The following is a 13,654-nucleotide window of genomic DNA, read 5'->3' on the forward strand; positions in this document are numbered from 1 at the left end:
CTGGTGTGTGAGGAGGGAGTGATTAACATAAAAAACACACAAATCAGAGAGGAACAATGAATCCCGTTAGAGGCAGGAGACGGAGAACGGAGGTGTTAACTTTTTTTTCTTTTTTGGGGAGGGGGGGATTTTGCATGTCACAGCCAGCAACTCTATCCACAGGATGATCCGAGAGGGACTCCTCAGTCTTGGCTGTTTGCTCGGTTACAATGTAGTAATGGATGCAAATGCTGAATGTACATTGTTGAGTTTGCCTTAATCAAGTGTTTATTGCAGAAACCGACCATTTGCTTAGCCCAGCCCCTCTTAGTTACTGTTTTGCTTTGTCTGTCAAGCTTTCCAGTCTCACATGGCACATAAGAACTTTACAATGATAATGGGGGATTTGCCGCATACATTTTTTGGTACTTTTAAATAATTGTCAAAGTCACTTGAAAGCAATAGTTGGACCTCAGTCAGAGCTTCTCATTTCAGGTCATGGCAATCCATTTGCCAGCTAAAAATTTCAACAGCTTTAGCTATGTACACATACCTTATCCAGGTGACTTTTTAATGTTTCAAGCTGATAGGTTTTAAAGGTATAATATGTAACTTTTACACATTAAAATGTCTCAAAACACCTAGACCTACATTATATATTTTGTTGAGTTGTGTACTATCGTAAAGGTTTAAATTCCACAAAATAATTTTGTATTAAATGCTCTAGGCAAGGGTATCAAACTCATATTAGCTCATTGGCTATATGCAACCCAATTTGATCTCAGAAATACCAGGCCTATTCCAAGATAATCTATATATAACAAAACCTCCAATTCCCCCCTTTCTTTCAGTGTAAGGAAGTACAAATACATTGTGAAAATGTCGATCTATTTCTAAAACACTGAAGACATTGAAGTCTGACACAGACTCTTTCATACTGAGGCTGCTGACTGACAATATTTTGCTCAGTATGTTTAAACATGATCACTATAGGAATTCATTTTGAAGCAGCATTTTACATGAAGTAGACAATTCCCTTACTCCTGAAACCTGGCATCTCTTAGCCTTTACAAGTGCATCAATATTAGTTTTACAAAGTCACCCAGTGGTCTACATTGGGCCCTTGCAGGCTGATTCTGGCCCTTGGGCCGCATGTTTGACACCCCTGCTCTAGGCCATGGAGTCACTCTATCTTAGGCTACTACTGTAAAAGCTTTCTACTTAGCCAAAGATGTTAACATTTGCAATTTACATCATTCCTTACACTTTTGCTGTTGTATGTTTGGTTTGAAAAAGGTTAGAAAACAAGACATGACCCTCCACACTTCATATATATAATGTATCACACTGACTGCAGTCCCGTTCACACCGCCTCAACATGCCATGTATATATTGTTCATGATGTGTGTCTTGTATCTACATAATTTTTTTGAATGTTTTAACATATGTATACATTGTCTCAGTGCTCAGATAATGCCAAATCTGTCTCAAGTTAAAGTTCTTCATTATTATCATATACACAATAATTACACAGAAGCTTTCATTGGTAATGAAAATCTTGCATCTCCCTCCAGCATGGTATTTCAGTGTGAGATCACGACACTGACTGCTGTTCCACGGGATTAGAAATGTTGTTTTAAGGGATTATAAAGCAATTATACACACTTGACAAAGACCAACTCATTCAAAACTTGCCAGTATGAAGTTGGTGGTGGAGAGATGGTACTTTGAGTTTCTCTTCACCAAGTGACTTTGACTTTTACAGTTCCAAATAATGAGCTAGATGTGTGCATCATTACACGCAGCTCCAGTGCAAACTCCCCAGTTAGTCATCGTCCTGTGAGCCTCTACATAACCCACACACACACACACACACACACACACACACACACACACAAACTGTAACTCACATCCCCTCCTTTGCCAAATGCTCTGTTCCCAGGAAAGATTAGCTCAACTTTAAAATCTCCTACTTATTTTATTAGTATTGCATCTTAGTGCCGTGAAGGAGACGATTTATAACCTTTAAACAGATCACACGCATGCAGATAATTTTTCAGTGTGTCAGGTTGGCTGCTGGAATGTGATTGCAATGATTGTATAGCTGTAGCTAACCGTCCAACCCGGCAGCAATTACAACTGGCAAAGGAGTGTCGGGGGTCACAGTAGAGCAAATTGTGTTAGCTTTTTTGGGGTGTTGCTAATCAAGTCAGGTCCTGTCGCTCACTAAAATGAGGTTGTTTCAGGTTCAATCTCAATTCTCCTATTTTCATATGTTCATACTCGCTCACCCTTGATCTTTCCAGCTCTCTTATTTCATCACATTCCTGTTTCCATCTCAATCACTTCACTCACTCTCTTCAAGTCTGTGTTTCCTCCTGCTAAAGTCACACAAAGACACACACCACCACCACCACCGCACACCACCCTACGCCTCTCCAGGTGACAGCTAGGTGACAGTGTGACGCCAGCCGCCTGATGGGGAATGATGAGGGCTGGAAACAAATGAAAATAAAACGTCTAATTATGTCAGAGGCGCCTTGACGTTACATCACTGTTAAAACACATTTAAAATAACATCCAGCAAGTCTTACACTCACAGACACACACACACACACACACACACACAGCAGGCACCCGTGACGGATGGAGGGCTCTCCTGCAAGCGCTCAGTCAGGCTGTCAGACCACTGGCTGCTGCTGCTTCTGTCATTGACTTAAAAGGGCATCAAGGAGCCGTGTGTGGGACATTACTGAGGCCGAGGGGAAACTGCTGGGCTGCAGCATAAAGACACTTTCAGAGAGGCTGACTTGGGCTCCTATCGAGGGGCTATTATTCAAGACAGTATCCTCCCACCGCCCACCGCACCATCTGTCTATCCAAAGCTTTTAGTAAGTAAAAAAGCACGACTCAGTACAGTTCCACAGTGTACTGTACTGTACGTACAGAAATGAAAGCCAAGGTTGGAATCTGATAGAAAAGGCACTGCATACATAAAAATTACAATACCCACTGATTTATATGCAAAATGTCATATTTTTTGTTTCATCAAGTTGTCCTCTGTTCCATCTTTTGTGTTCAACTTTTCATTTTTTTCCATTTTGCATCCTAGAGGAACAGACACTGGACTGCTTCAATGTGGGAAAACACACTCTTGAGGATCAGATGGATTTGGTGAACACACACTTGCTGACCAGCTGGGTTTGGGGAAGACACACTTGGTGACCAGATGGATTTTGGGGAAATACACATGACAACCAGTTGGATTTGGGGAACACACACTACCTTAATTCCCTCATCGAGCAATCCTCCAAGTCTGGAGGATGGCAGCAAACAAAAACAAACATAAAATCCAAACATCTTTTTCCTTTTGTCTCTTTGGCTATCAATTGTCTTTATGCAAATAGAATTGGCTGATATAACATAGCATGATTGTGGCGGTCCCATTGTGATCAGGAGGAAGGGGTTTCACCATCCGACAAGAGTGCCTGCAAGACCGCCAAAAACTAGTTCTCGACTTTCTCTGGATGTTAAAAATCAGTACAGATGGACAAGTCATGGCTATTATCGGCCAAAAACGTGTGTATGTTTTTTTTCCAAACAAAGCTGTGAAGATTCATAATTAATGTGAGATTTTCACAGTTAACACATAAACTTAATTTTGCTAAACAGTCTACTGCTATAGAAGAATAAAAAAGGACATTCTGTCTGGTCCAAGTGTGTTTCCTGATAAATAACCTTTTGTCTCAAACTCATAAAAACACTATGTGCCTGTAAAAGGCAAATCTCATTATTATGCAGTTTAGAGTGTCCGTCAACATGTTTATGGAGGGATGCAGCTGTGATGGTTCATAGTTGAGGTTACTCGCTCTCTTGTCTCACCTGTGTGTGTCCTGTAGTGGTCCTTCATTGCTGACAGGTTGAGGAAGGCGTAGTGGCAGGATGGCCAGGCACACTTATATGGTTTCTCCCCACTGTGCAGTTTCATATGGTTGTTCAGGGCCCATTTTTCACTGAAGGAGCGGTCACACAACTCGCATTCAAACTTCCTGCAGAAGAAGAAAGGCAGAAGGGAACGGGGAGGAGGTGGAGGGGGAGGAGGGGAAAAAACGAAGAGTTATTTACTGATCCCAAAGCTGACGTAAAATGCTAGACAATCTACCCTGTGAGAGAGGAAATGGGGGTTGCTGGGTACTCGCGCGCACACCCATAGAGCACAGGGCCGTATGACTGCGTGCTGTACATCTACGCCCCCACACTCACTCACTCACACACACAGACACACACACACATGCACACACACACACACACATAACACACACAGAATGCAGTTGGCTGCTGGTGTGTCATGTCTGTATAAGCAGGCATTGATTTTTCTGTCCTGCCCTGCCACCTCCACCATTTATTCTCTGCTTTGCACCAGGGCCCAGAGGACTAGAGAAATTCTGTTACAGTCCACACACACACTCATACACACCCCGCAGGGCCAGTGGGGAGAATAGAGTTCACCTGTCCAGCGTCCCTGACCACTTAGCCAGGGCTAAATGAACAGTTAGCAACATTTTACCTCCCGCCTCTCTCTTAAGGCTCCTGTATCACAGCTTCCCTTCATCTTAACTTCTCTGCAAACTCTTCCGATCTCTGCTGCTCACATAATCAACATTAGCTAACCTTTGGACAGCATCACACCAAAAAATACAAAAGTCTGATAAATCAGGTTTGTTGTGTCACTCTGTCGCATGCCATCAAAAGCCTCTTTTGACACCCAGTTAAAATGTTTATACTCCATTAAATAGGTGCTAGTGGTTATCAGAGTTATGAATAAAGGATAGAAGCTCCCGCTACACTAACTAGTGTGTTTAGATTGCTGTTATCAGCTATTGAGCGTTCATGTGTGTTGTTAAGCTGCAACATGTATATGAAGCTGACTTGATCATTGAGAGATTGAGGGGATGGCGGATGGCTTGACTCCTATGCGAGACAGTACAAGCTGCAGACCACTGTTTGAGATCAACACACTACAACACTGGTTGTTCATTAGCAAGACATTGCTTAATTTCAAGCGCTTTTTGTGCCCCCAAACAAGGGTGTTCTTAGGCGTCACATCGCAGCATTTTATCCTCACAGTGGAGTTCATGCCCCAAACATGGGTAATTCTAGTGATGCACCAAGGTGTTTCCAGTGGTATTTGTATCCTAAAATGTGCATGGGTTTTGGCGTCACATTGCAAGTGTTTCCAGTAGTGTTTGTGCCCTCAAATGCAGGTGTTCTATGGCATTACATTGTGTTGTTTTTAACAGGCTTTTTGCCCCAAATGAGGGTGTTTTTAGCAACACACCGAGATGTTTCCAACCAGGTTTGTGATCCCAAACTTGGCTGTTTTAAAGTGATCAATCAGGATTTTTGAAGTGGGACTGTATACTTATGTATAGTCAGTGTATTACATACAGTAGCTGGCAGTCGGCACGCTCCCAGTTTGCAGGAAAAGGCCGGGTGTGCACCCCACAGCTCAGCATAACCATGCTGTATAAAGGGGTTAATATCAAAACATATTTTAGCCACTTTAAAAGATGCCTACCTAAAAAATACAATATCCATGTAAGTGGACGCTGTATTGAGAGCGTTTCCAACGTGCATCATTTCAGTCAGATCATGTAACAGCCGCTAACAGCACTGCCCAGTGGTGGATGAGAAATGTAGTGCCAAAGGACAAGGCTGTGTGACGGTGAGGTAAAATGTTAATAATAATCTAATACAGCGTTCACTTAGACTGATATTGATTTTATTAGGTGTGGCTAAAAGTGGCTAAAATAAGTTTTGATATCAACCCCTGTGGGTGCCAGCTGCTGTATGTACTACACTGACTGTACATAAGTTTCTCATATAGCCCCACCTCAAAAATCACAAATGATCCCTTCAAGCTAAAACATGGTCTTTTCCTAACCATGAGCATTTTTTTGCCTCAACATAACCAAAATTAACCACGACATTGTTGAAGTATAAAGTTTTGCCAACAGCCATTTAATAAGGTGATAATGGTGCTCTGACCATACAAGTGGTAGAAGCCTTCTATAACTCTGATGATCACGACTAAAACACTTTCAATAGAGTGATATGGGTGCTTTCAGGACTAAAAAAAATGGGACCAATATATATGTATAGTCTTCTTTCTTTACTTTGGATGTCCATCTGTTCTTCATACAGACACCTACCTCCCAACAAAAGTCTGTGTTTTTTAGTTTTTTTTTTTTAACAGTGTGTAGGATGTTTGCACCTATATTCATCTGCTGTGTTATTAGGCTTCAAGAAACACACAGAAGTAAAAACAATAGAAAAAGCCTGCGCTTGAATTAATCTTTTACCCCTGCGCTATAATTTAGGCACAGGATGACTAATGCGCGAGTCATAAACAAATGAAGTCGGGTTTTGGGGAGCATTCGTCTTGCAGCGCGGGCCATGTTATTTTAGGGAGGGCGGCTGTCTTTAAGTCCTGATTGTGTCGCTTAATCCCCGTGGTATCTGTTTCATAGCGAGCAGCATGACACTCACCTGAACAAATAATGACTCCAAGCAGCATGTAGCATGTGTCTGAATCAATAATTCAAACTCATACATCTTCCTTACTGGAAGAAGGAGGGGGGGGGGGCAAAGGAGAATGAAAGGGAGGGAGGGAAAACAGAGAAAGGAGGGAATTAAAGATGGGGAGGTGGAGAGAGGGAGAGATAGAAAGGAAAATGTGTCCTGGCTTCCATATCAATCTATATGTTCCATAAAGATGAATCTAAATGTGATATGGATGTCACCCGACGCTATTTCAGAGGACATTTTAAGCTCACTTACCAGGAAGGATGGAGCAGCTTTAAAATGGCGCCTTTATCACCTGGCTCTAAGCTCAAATGCATATTTAAACAGTGCTGTTTTCCTCTAGTTCTCATCAACCGACTTGGCAGAGACTTTATTTGACCAACAGATGTATGTCTGCATCGGTATTTCCTTCCTTTTTCCTTCCTCCCTGCGGTATTTATAGAACAGCCCCGTCGCCCGTGCCACCGTGGGAGAGGTAAATAAGATGAGTGAAGAGATGCTATCTTTTATTGTAAGCATTATGCACAACACTCCTGCTTTATGAGCTAAACGGGCCATTGTTTATCACGGGGCGTAATCGCAAAGTCGGGCAGGCAGGCAGGCCTTGACGTGGGCACGCAGCATGCTGGGATGGAGGGAAGAACGAGAGAGAAAAATAAGGCAGGAGGAGAGGAGAGAAGATGGAGGAGTCAGGGCTGGCAGAGTTGACTATCAGTGGGGGTTTTGTAAGGATGAGAGGAGGGTTTGCGTCTGTTTTTATGGGATCAGATGGAGCGCTTTGATCTTGTCCCCGCATGTCAGATCCCGTCACGATCCACCGTCTCGCCCATACATATGCATACTGCCTCTAAACAGCCAGGCACCATGCAAAACACACCAAAGGTAGGAGGCAGAGGGAAGACAGATAGAGAGGAAGAGAGAGAGAGAGAGAGAGAGAGAGAGAGAGAGAGAGAGAGAGAGAGAGAGAGGCTGAGTAAATTTGTGTATGCATGTGTATAATAGACGGAGAAAGGGAAAGAGAGACAGCAGTACGAGAGAAAGAGAGGTCTGCCAATTTAAAATATCTGAAGACGTTTTTATAATGCTTCCGAGAACTGAATTTAAAACCAACAAAACAACCACAATTAATTCAGAAATGCTGCCAAAGGAACCTGTTTCAGATTCAACATAGCCTGACAAAGTTCAGAAACTCTCTCGATGGCAATGGTTCCTAACTGTATGAAATGAAACAGAGAAATAAGAAATTACCTGCTCTGTCTACATATGAACAAATGTGTACCACACTCCACCTACACATTAATCTGTGAATTTGATGATAGTAATGCCGTTATGATCATACTGTCATGGAATGATGATTTCTTTTTTAATATTAAAGTAGTCCTTACACATTGTATACATTATTAGCATCTGCAGGATCTCTATTTTTAGGGCCTTTTGATACTTCATATTTTTCAATATTTTTCGAGAACCTCCAGTCACTCAGGAGTGAAGAATAATAAAACTAAACACAATGACAAGTCAAGAAAGAGATGACAGTCTGTTGATGACTGACAGGCCGTTGAGTTGGGGGTCACATAGAATTATACTGTAGCTATTAATGAAAATAGATGTTCAGACATCGTGGTAGAATTCCACCAAGTATATTTACACAAGTACTGTACTTAAGTACAGTTTTGAGGTACTTGTAACTTTCTTTATTATTACAATTTTTTGCTGCGTCTGCTCCACCACAGTTTGGAAGCTAATGTCATACCATTTACACCACTGCATTTACTTTGCATTAATCATTAGTGACTTTGGAGATTTAGATTATCAATACAAACAAAATATCTTGAATTAAATGGACAAAGATCAAATGTAGCAGTCCCACTGGTGAAAGTTACAAGCTACCCAGTATTGCATACATATTGAATTGTTAGACCCACCTTACCTACCAGCTGCAAATTAGAGTGATGTCACTTTAATTCATGAATAGTTCTAATTCAATAACATTATACATATACATAATATCCTAAAACGGGCCATTCTGCATAAAAAGTTATTTTACTTTTTGTTCTTTTAGTACACCTTGATGCCTTTATTTTTGTTCTTTATTTAAATAAAAATTGAATGCAGGACTTTTACTTATAGCAATTCTGTACTGTTGTATTGCTACTTTTACCAAAGTAAAAATTCTGAATACTTCTTCCACCACTGTTTATTGGCATGTATATTATACAGTAATTATCTAGGATAGCTGTATATTTTTAATGGGAGAGCTGCTGAACCCAAAACTACAAAAGAAAGTTTTTTTCTTGACTCGACACAGGTCTGAGGGTAAAAAAATACCAATGTGAAGAAAAATCTGGTGTAAATATGACTAAATGGCAGCTGTCATCACAATAACTTTACTCATATGATTTTGAGCTGTTGTGATTACGCAATGTTTATCAAAAATATCTCTCATTTCTGTAACATGAGTATCTTTTACTGAGGAGGAGGTGGTGTTGAGTTAAAACATTGTAAATAAAAAGGAGCTCTGACTCCAATGTGCTGTTACCTTTCCATTCCTGTACAGATAAGAGGCTTTTTTGATAACTTTTCAACATCCGAATCAAGTTTTTCAGTATTAAATTATGACACACTAAAAAATTCAAAACTATAGTCAAAAGATAACTGTCTTGATCTCAGAGCAAAACTATACAGCAAAATATACAAAGAAGAGAGAGAACACAAAAGGGAGGAACCATTAGTTCAAATTACTCCTATTATTTTTGCATTGACTGCTCCTTGGCTTTTTCACACAACTGTCAAGCTCTAATCAGCACAGGCCACAGCGGGAATGAACTCTAATCGTAAGACAGTTCGACTTCCAGTCATTATATCTCTGCTTTTCCTCCTCTTGCATCTCTCCATCTCTTCCCTTCTGATCACAAAGCAAGGCAATATGATTGACATTGCTTGCAGATTTATTCAAACACCCAGGTGGGCCTCTTGCCTGTACATTCAGAAAGATGCATGCGGCTGTGTCTATACTGTCACTTATTACCATATCTATGCCGCGGTGTGATCCTGTCATCAGTTCAGGCATATAGGGCTACTGTCAGAACATCACAGGCCACACTGGCCTTAATTGTGATATAAATCCCTGTAGAGCAGTTACTGTACTGCTAACAGGGGTTGGAGAAAAAAAAAAGACCTGAATCATTACCACACACTCGCTATCGCCCCCAAGTGGCAAGGTGGTGCTTGTAGAGGGGGATCTTGCAGATTGTGTGTTAAATGGAAGCTGTATAAAAACTAAAGAAAAGTGTGTTAAAAAGAGGCCAGTGTTGTGTCTCAATGAGCAAAAATAGATGAAAAGGGATTCAAATGTTTCTTTTAACCCCATATTTCACTGCGGCAGACAAAAGACATGACTGATGTTGTCGTAGCTCAGGGCTGAACTGACACCCCTCTTCCTCCTGAGTTGGGATTTATGCTTTGGAGCATCACTCTGATCAATTAGCATGTTAACAAAGTGCCTTTTTTTAAGCGACTCGTTTAATTGTGTTGGCCTTTTTGGACCAGCTAAGGATTCCTTCCCTGGTTTTTTGTGTTGGCCGGTCGGCGAGAGGAAATAATCCGCCGATGCTCTCGTGCTGCAACACAAAGACAGAAAGAGAGAGAGAGAGAGGCCGACTCTCGCCTCAAGCCAAACTGACACAAACAGACAACTTCAAAGTGAAGACTGTTGTTTATTTGGTGAAGGGAAAGGGGGGAGAGAGAGGAGGGGGAAAAGGGAGAAAATTTATCTGATATGCAACTGTCAGGAGAGCATTTTCACATGCAAAATAGCGAGTGAGTGAGAGAGATTACCTGGAGGGAGGAACATGACAGCATTCACTAGGGTCAGGATGGATCATCATCTTCAGCCCCCACCTCCCTCCTCCCTCGTCTCTCTTTTTCTCCCTCCATCGCTCTATCTTTATCTCTTTCGCTCTCTGTTTCCCTCCCTCCTTCCTTCCGTTTTGCCCTCCTCTCCCTTTTCCCCTCTCATCCTGTTTTCAGACTCCATCACTCTGCACTTCGACAACCCGGCAGCTTAAATCCAGACTAAATTAGCTGAATGAAGATTAAATCATTTGGCCCTGAGCTCTCCAAGATATTGGGAGGAAGACTGAGTAAGCCTTAAATGGTGTCTGACTTGGTTCGGACCTATACATGTGTCTGAGGAGAGACTCTTCCCTCAATGGCAGTCAATTGAAACCTGATTAGAGGGGGGGTGTTGGGTAAAAAATGGGGAAAAGATTAAATTTCTGGGACAAGTGTTTCCTAAGTAAGAACGCTGGCTTCGTTATTTTTCGTTTGCCTGCACAATGTCGACCGACGACAGGCTTGTTCCCGGGCTAAGATATCGAACCGGGCAACATCATCGCTCACGTTGCTTAGGAGAAATGCTTTAGAAAGTGCTGTAGTCGATGTGGTCTGCCGGTACACAAATCAGATTCCTGGATGGTGCTAGTTTAACATTCAAAGTGAGCACAGACAACCATCTCCGGCCTGCTGAGGCAGATACAAAACTCCTGCAGAAAGAAGAGCAGAATCTCTCAGGAACAAGTCCGAGAATTATCCCAACAGCAGGGCATTTAAAGTGAAATATCTACGGAGTTCCATCATACTGAGACCTGCAGGAGTGTACAGCCAGCATGTCACGCAAAACAACAACTAAAACCTCCATGAAGAGGCCACATGTGTCTGCAGAGTATTGTAGATGAACCTCCTCGGAGAGGACTGCTGCTGCATATGACTGCAATATAAACAACAGCACACAACAGAGATGCTGCTGCTGATTTATGTTTACCTTCAATCCCGGGAGAAAGAGGGGGAGGAGAGAGAGAAGAGAAAAAAAAAGATAATGAAATAAATAATAAAAGACCAGGCCCATCAGATAAGCTCCTGTTTATCCCGCTGTAGGGCAAATACAAATTGTCAATTTAATGAACACGGTGGACGTGATGAAAGCGGGGTGAAGGAGCCTCCTGCCTGACAAACAATCAGGAAATGTTATCTTAATATTGTTGCGCTGTTATTCAGCCCATAACTTAGGGGGTGGGGAGAGGCCACGAGGAGGAGGAGGTGGTGGCATGGAGGGGAGAGGGGAGTGAGGCGGGGGGGCAGGGAGGCACAAAGGCCAGGTCCCTCTGTGGTGGCCCTGTTATTGCCTGTTTTTATTATGAGCCATAGCTCAATAGTCCCAAACACACTTTGAAGCACACAGACCTAAATTTGAGCCCAGGAAGTGTGCACAAACACACACACACACACACGCTTGTGCCACACACAGGAAACACTAAATTACAAAAAGACTTTTTCTTGCAAGAGGATGTAACATGATTCTGAACAAAACACCCCAAAATGATCTTTTTCTTGGAGTGTATGCGCATACTGGTGTGATGTCTTGTTTCCAGACTCAGTTAATTTAAAAGCTTAATAGGTTTTTACGGATATCAGACTATTAATCAAAATGTTTCAACCAAAAAGCTGCAAATCAAGAGCTCCAAAAAGCTTTGCGCTGAAATTAGCGGTACTGGAAATCTGATTTGTGTGACACGGTTCGGTCAAAGGCCTCTTCCCACCCACCCTCCCCCACGAACCATCCTTTAAACGGCACTTTAAAAAGTGTCCAGATGCTCCACAGCTCAAAGTTTTTTTTGCAGGTCTTGAATTTAAAGCGTCGCAATCTGAGCAGCCACCAAAATTAACTATTATCTCCATATTTATATATTGCCGGCACTAAATTGCGTCGGGAAGAATTACTATCAATATGAATATCTGCAACAATAACTCAGCCGCAGTGCTGAGGACAGGATGCTCTTTATCAGGCTTCTGATAGGCCTTAAATACAGCACAAGGCAGCCATATCAGAGCTTTTTCTCTCTAATATCAGGCCGCATTAGCACCTCGTAAATCAAATTACACTCCTAGAATTTCATTAGGCTCACCTGCCAGCGCTGCTGTGCTGCAGAAATATTTATGTTTTTATGCTGCGATTGTGTGCTCTCAGGTACACAAAAGGGAAGGAAGGGGGGCTGAGAGGGAAAAAAATGGGTGATAAACCTAATTATCTTTTAAGAATACAGAGAAAATGTGTCATAAATTGTGGCGATCCTGAGGAGAGCTGGCGTTTCCGAAGCCTATGGGGCTGAGAGTTGGGGGACAAGTCTGCTCTGCTGTTTACCATCTTTAACCGGGGCTAGACTCCCCACAATCCAATTAGCAGCTTCCCAAAATTCACTCTAAACAGAAATCAAACAGGATGATGTATGACGCCGATCACCGGGCGCTCAACAACAAGCTAATCTGATAAAGAAAGAAAGCAAGACGGCTAATAGTGCGAATACTTGTTCAAACTGGATCCAAATGTTATGATAGGAGTCTGTCTTTGTTATCTAATAACCTCAAAAAGAATTTTCTATTTGCTCATTTGTTGTTGCTGTTTGTTAGATTATATTATCTGCATCATAAGCATCTAGCTTTTGCTGAATAGGAGCTGAGGCGGGGGGGTAGAGAGAAGGTGGGCCGTGGGAAGGGGAACGCCGACATTCCCGTAATTTCTTCCCCATCTGGAAGGGTCTGGATGGTGGGGTGTCTGGATATGGATTTTGATTAGACACAAAGGGAAATGACTGAGCCAGTGACCGTAACGATAGCCACTTAATAAAAAGGTACAGTCTATACATCAGAGAGCATCTAGCTGTAAATCATTCGGCCCTGTAACGACATGCATTCCCGTCCCATTACTGAGCTCCTAACAGGCCGCTCATATTTACTCTCTGGGCCCCAATATCATTTTAAAATAATGAGCTTTGTCCCTTATCTAATTAACAGGGGCCTTGGTTCATTTGTTTTTTTTTCCCCTCTCCTCTTTCTCTCACTGAAATTAGGGAGCTGGCATATTGCTTTAACATACAAATATTTAGCAAATTTGCTCCGTGGTTTGAAAAGTTATATGGTGGTTGCGACTATTGTTGTATGTTGTGTGTAATTGCTGCATGTTGCAACTGCAGGCTGTTTATCTAGGATTTTGTGTATGTGTGTTTGTGTGTGTGTGTGTGTGCGTGTGTGTGTG

At 42.1% G+C, this 13,654-nt stretch overlaps 1 protein-coding gene across 1 annotated transcript in view; it reads right to left on the bottom strand.

Annotated features, from left to right (window-relative positions):
* znf407 (zinc finger protein 407) overlaps window positions 1-13,654 on the bottom strand; it is a 164,796-nt gene that overhangs the window by 63,833 nt on the left and 87,309 nt on the right. The window contains 1 exon segment of the mRNA XM_042490229.1: window positions 3,862-4,028. Within this exon segment, the coding sequence (XP_042346163.1) occupies window positions 3,862-4,028 (167 nt within the window).

Source organism: Plectropomus leopardus, chromosome 7 (genome assembly GCF_008729295.1).
Source record: "Plectropomus leopardus isolate mb chromosome 7, YSFRI_Pleo_2.0, whole genome shotgun sequence".
Classification (NCBI taxonomy): Eukaryota; Metazoa; Chordata; class Actinopteri; order Perciformes; family Serranidae; genus Plectropomus; species Plectropomus leopardus.